The 6,000-nt window shown below is 36.2% G+C and overlaps 1 protein-coding gene across 1 annotated transcript; it reads right to left on the bottom strand.

Annotated features, from left to right (window-relative positions):
* Positions 1-249: 249 nt before the first annotated feature.
* Positions 250-3,351, bottom strand: LOC125178480. The gene is made up of 3 exons (XM_047882277.1): positions 3,339-3,351; positions 1,004-1,153; positions 250-500 (listed from the first exon to the last, which is right to left on the bottom strand). Exons 1-3 carry the CDS (start codon positions 3,349-3,351, stop codon positions 250-252), a joined length of 414 nt encoding a protein of 137 aa, XP_047738233.1.
* Between the last annotated feature and the right edge of the window lie 2,649 nt (positions 3,352-6,000).

Here is a 6,000-nt window from a genome sequence, read left to right as displayed (position 1 = left end):
CTAAATGACATATATTCTGTAGCGTATACTGTGTAGGTCATGAAGCCACATGGGTCCTGGAATGTTATCAGGTGTGATCGAAATTCCGATGCTCCAAAATATTTGAGATGCGGTGCTATATCCGTCGTTTAAAGGTCATAATTAATTCCATGACAAACATAATTTCTATTCTTGTGTGCTTTGATACATTTTAGGCAATGAACGGGGAAAAATAGCAATCCGACATTTTACGGTCATTCAAAGTAAAACTTATGTGGAACATAGCACTTTGAATCCGTAAGATGACTCCATTATTGCACGCAGGATCACGTTTTTCTCAGAGAGTCTCGTCGCAGGTCCATCAGTCAGGAATGGCGTTTTGGTGTCATTTGTATTTGATGCACAGTTGGATATGTCGCTGCCGTCAGGCCAGGTGAAGGGGAGAGACAAGTTTGTTTCGTCGCCAGTTGCACTCAACCAGGCAACTTTATCCAAACTAGGATAAACTTTGACCGCGTATTCTGTTGGCATGTAGACCATGAGTGCAATTTGAATTTCATGAAACTGTTTTTAAACAATGTATGTTAATTTATATTTCAGAGGAAAAGCATAAGTTTGAGTTTTTTTCATTTTTTAACTTTTTGCAATCAAATTCGTTTTGATCAATTCAATTCATTTTTTGAATAATTTTGAAACTAGATGTGTTGAAACGTTCTCTGATGGCTCAAATGCTTTAGAATATCCGCATAAATATCTATTCAATGGAAAGTGATGTTTTGAAAATAATTAGTCATCGATGATGCTAACCATGATTTACACAAAATAATTCTAAAATACAAGCAAGGATGGCTTCACTTAGCTAGTTTTTATATAGCTTCCTAACTATTAAGCTATTAAATATTAAGCTATTATTATTAACTATTAAGTCATCCCTAAGCATACAAGATGTATTAAGTAATTTAGTAAATGGACATGCTTTCATTTTAATATAATACGAGATTTTTCATATACAAACAAATCTCACCCTTGACGAGTTGCACTGCCTTGTCTCTGACTTGCTTGGTCTTGATGACGAGAGGCTCGCTGCCTTCTGCCCTGCAGAGACGCCGCTGGTTCGCCAGAGACCCGTCGCTTGTGTTAGCCTTGGTGATGACCACGTCTCTGATGGTTGTACCTGAAATATGTTCAAAGACTTCACCAATATCATTTTCTACTTTGTCCAAAAATATCTGTTATTCATTAAAGTTATCCAGTAAGTTACAATGAAAGAATGACGTTGATAATCCCTCATTACCATTATTTCGATTCATATGGACTGCGGTTTCGAACTGATTCATTTCGAGCTGCGGTGGGTTCACATATTTACTCGCAATCTATACCACTTATGAATATTATTATTTGTTTGTTAAGAACTGGCCAAATCAAATGCCTTCACACTAAATTCTTATCAAGTCTTCACAGACAAAATTAATATTCCAGTTGGAATTATTAATCGCTCTACTCACAGCTACTAATAATTCATTACTAATCATTCATAATTCACGTACCGTACTTGAAGAGACCAATAACGCCGGTTGTGTTCTGTACTTTTGTCTCGCACTGACTGACGTACGTGAGGTTGCACGTAGACGAGGGCTTATCGTACGTCGCTGCCGTGCACTGCGGCTGTACGAGGCACTTGGTACGACAAGCGCCTGGAATTTGTTCTCATTTTATGATATTGATTTGCGCGTTTAATGGTGTGTAGTCAAGTGTTTAGTGTTATATTTATAGTATTTTTTGGAATATTTATTAATTTTAACTTGAACAGCAGCTATGAGCATGTGTTCTAAGACTTTTAGATGCCTGAATTGAAATACATGTAGTGAGTCAAGAATAATTTGTGATGCTAGATGTGAAAGACATTTTTTAATATTTTGGAAAAGAACTATATTTAGCTTTGGAATAATTCCCTTTAATGTTATTTTCTTGACTCGGCCAATACAAGATCCACAGTTTATAAATCTTAATTATAGGCTCATTAACTTAAAATTAATATATACATACATATATATTAAATTAAAAATGGTCTACATCGAATGGAAAATGGTCGACCTCAGAATTAAATTCTGTATTATCTGTCGGAGTCTCAAAATAAAACCAGAAGCTAATAAAGAAATTCCGGTAAATATTCGATCAATTATTGATACATAAAACTATACAAAGCCATCTCCATCTCTTCACTACACAAACTATTCAGCCTCGTAACTCGACCCACACAACTCACACAAAGTGTCGCCTTTGTACGACACGTTGGGCGCGATGATGTCGATGTCTTTCATCACCACCTTGAAGGCGGGATACTCTCCAGCTGCCACCAGCTGCAGCAGCTGCACCAGCAGCAAGGCGGTCCAGTTCATTGTTGCAGCTCTACTAGATATGCTGTAATGAAAAAATAATGTTAACTAGTTGAAGTGCCAAGTTTTATAACCTGTCTTTGATGAGTCTTTGCTACACCAATAAATTTCTGAAATATTTTGAGTAAAATTGAAGAAATTTTGATGAATATTATGGCAGTCTGAAAATTGCTGGCAAATTTATTTTTCGTTTGTAACGGTTGCTGAGAACAAAGAATAAACAATTGAACATAAAGTTAGAGTTATCTACGTTCTAAACAGTGTAAACACTTGAGACTTCGTTTGACGATATTTTTTGAGTCCCAAATGTTGTCAAAATTTTTTTCACGCTAAATTAAACCAGTTCAACTAGGATATTCTTGGATTATTCAGTTTTGCAACAAGAAGAATAACTGGTATTATGACAAGATTTTTTTTTGTTATAAGTGGGGTAATTGCCGGAAAATATTTGCTTGAAAATAAAAGCGAATCGATTTCTTACTTCGTGATTCAAAAATTTCCCTAGATTTTTTTTCAACAAATAATCAAATATTTTAGATTTTTCGAATTTATTATCATGATAATTTACGGAGGAATTTATCAATACATTATTGCTTGCTTATATACGGAATTAAACTCGTTAAATTGCGCCAGTGAATGCAAAGCTCGTTTATATACATAATTGTAATTTGCATCTGTGGCACAATAAGAAATAAACTTTCCTTACGTATAATACCAATTTTCGAAATAAATTAACATTCAGAATTCATTGCAGATTTTATTTTAAGCGTGCAGGTATTTATTTTATTTTAAGCTTGCAGACATTCATTCTATTTTAAGCGTGCAGACATTCATTTTATTTTTAGCGTGCAGACATTCATTGCATTTTAAGCGTGCAGACTTTCATTATACTTTAAGCGTGCAGACTTGCATTATATTTTAAGCGTGCAGACTTTCATCTTTTCTTGGCCGCTCACGATGCACCGGCTGCACCCATCGTTGTCGCTTGTCATCTTAGTCTCTGCTACGGGTTGAGTCTCTGCTACGAATTGAGTCTCTGCTACAGGTTGAGTCTCTGCTACAGATTGAGTCTCTGCTACGGATGGCTTCTGCTACGGTTGGTCTCTGCTACGGTTGGCCTCTGCTACGGTTGGTCTCTGCTACGGTTGATCTCTGCTACGGTTGGTCTCTGCTACGGTTGGTCTCTGCTACGGTTGGTCTCTGCTACGGTTGGTCTCTGCTACGGTTGGTCTCTGCTACGGTTGGTCTCTGCTACGGGTTGAATTGCTGCTATGCGCTGCGCTTGAGAAGCGGAGGCTGAGACTTAATGAAGTTCATTGTGATGAATATTGAACATTAAGCCCAGTGTTTGCGATGAGTTTTGTGAATTAAGCCCAGTGTTTGTGATGAATATTGAACATTAAGCCCAGTGTTTGAGATGAATATTGTGAATTAAGCCCAGTGTTTGTGATGAATATTGTGCATTAAGCCCAGTGTTTGTGATGAATATTGTGCATTAAGCCCAGTGTTTGTGATGAATATTGTGCATTAAGCCCAGTGTTTGTGATGAATATTGTCCATTAAACCCAGTGTTTGAGATGAATATTGTGCATTAAGCCCAGTGTTTGAGGTGAATATTGTCCATTAAACCCAGTGTTTGAGTCGGGTCTCTGATCTAGCATGGGAGCTAGCCAGAGTTCCGTACACTCAGTTAAATTGATGGGTCATATTATCACAATAGTGACGGCCATGCTTCGTGAAGCACTGATACGTCCTTTTCTGGGTTAAGATGACCCATATATAAAGGCAAGGTTGCAGTGCCAAAGTTGCTATTTGGCCAGAGACAACCTGACAAAATGCACGACGATCACTTATCCGGTGTCTTCGAAACCGCAGCACGTTGCTTATCTGCATCTGCTTAGTTTTTGTGATAAAAGTTATTGATACCTGATCTGCAAACTATACTTATTTCAAACAAAGACTATTTTGTAAACTAAACTAATATTGTGAAAAATAATCTATACTCAGTAAAATGTTTATTGATAGATAATAAAAATATATAATGTATATTTTTCATTTGAATAGGTTGTTATGCAAGAGATTTTATCACGATCTTGTAATAGAGCCTGTACCAGGATGTTATAAAAAAGTTATTTAATTTAAACTGTAAATGAGCATGTATGTATACTTTTTAGCAATGTAAACGCGTTGGTTCTGTTTTATTCATAATTAGAAGTCAAAAATAAGTGAAAATAGAAACGCGGTACACAAGCGTGGTGCAGTGGCAGCCTCAGGCAGGATTTTATGTTCAGTTTTCTCATTAATTTTACCTGAGATTTTCTTATATATACCAGGCGGCAGAGGAATAACAAGGTGCATTACAAAGAAACATGGAAGCATCGAGAGAATTTTATTTCAACCTTCATGTAATAACTTGCAAACAAAACAGGAGAGATATATTGCTGATGAACAGCCTGAGTTTTCAACATTTGTAATTTTCCTTTATGTTGTTCACTGTAAACTTCTCGGAAAACTTCGATCTCAGCCGTCATTATCACTCGTTTGGCGTTCAGTTTTCGGAACAAAAGTCACACACGTGCTTTTAATTTTAATGTCCATGCAGTACATTAGTGAAGAAAAGCAGATGCAGTGGAGATCAAAGTTTTTTTATGTAATAACCAGGCCATATATGTACCCGATAGCTAATTTTTTGCAGCCGTAAAGCTCCCGGGTTAAAAATTTTCTCGCTCCTGAAGGTTTTCCAAATTTAAAGTGATAAAGTCACATTAATTTTGAGAACTAAATTTAATTAATGGGCTGTTAAGTCATCCAAAGTAAATGGATTCTGCTGCGCCATATCCCGAGACTTAAACGATGATACCTAAATTACGCTGATGGAAGGTCAAAAGTTTAGTAGTCAAAATACATACACTCAATTCCAACAGGGAAATTTTACAGTTAATAGTTTTCTATTACCAATGTCGTTAGGCAGGGAAAGATCATATTAACATGAACATATAAATCAGCTAACGTATCACCAAATATCAACGTATATTCATCATAATATTTTCTTACAGGAATCTTCCTACAGCTGAAAAAGTGAAGAGGTGGTACAATTTACATAGAAAATGCTTGGAATACGTGAAAATAATTGCCCGTCACAACGATGAAGACTTTGGGTTGCATGGCTAATGCATTTAGATTTATGTGAGAATTTTAGACTGTTTACGATATTGAGTCAAACTAAGAGCGGATCGGAAAAAAGAATAAGACGAGCTTTTCTGGGTCACCGGGACACATCAACTCGCCTGCATAATAGTGTGGACAACCCTTGATAATAAGGATGAAAATTCAAATTCGGCATGCATAGCATGGGATGTAGAACAAATGCAAAAACCTCTGTGTAATCATATTTGAAGACCATTCAACTTGAATCGGAATGAACAAAAACTAAACAAACTAGTACTTAGGCCAGTGAATGTCGGTTTTCGGAACAGAGAAGTAAAAAAACGGCAATTAGATTTGGTAACATTGCAATCGAGGAAGGACAAACAATTGTTAGATTCAAGGTCTATAGTGAATTTGATAGAATTATGTTGTAAGGTTACGTAATCAAAGAATGGTTCGATATAAGTGGGATGTTTGA

This window comes from Hyalella azteca, unplaced genomic scaffold, assembly GCF_000764305.2.
Source record: "Hyalella azteca isolate HAZT.00-mixed unplaced genomic scaffold, Hazt_2.0.2 contig10083, whole genome shotgun sequence".
In the NCBI taxonomy this organism is placed as follows: domain Eukaryota; kingdom Metazoa; phylum Arthropoda; class Malacostraca; order Amphipoda; family Hyalellidae; genus Hyalella; species Hyalella azteca.
The sequence above is the reverse complement of the archived record's forward strand: the minus strand, read 5'-3'. Positions and strand labels throughout refer to the sequence as shown.

Bases quoted from the DNA above. Each gene is read 5' to 3' on its own strand.
- LOC125178480 (XM_047882277.1), bottom strand. The intron at 501-1,003 runs GTGAGATTTGTT...ACATGCCAACAG, and splicing joins GGCAGTGCAACTCGTCAAGG to AATACGCGGTCAAAGTTTAT.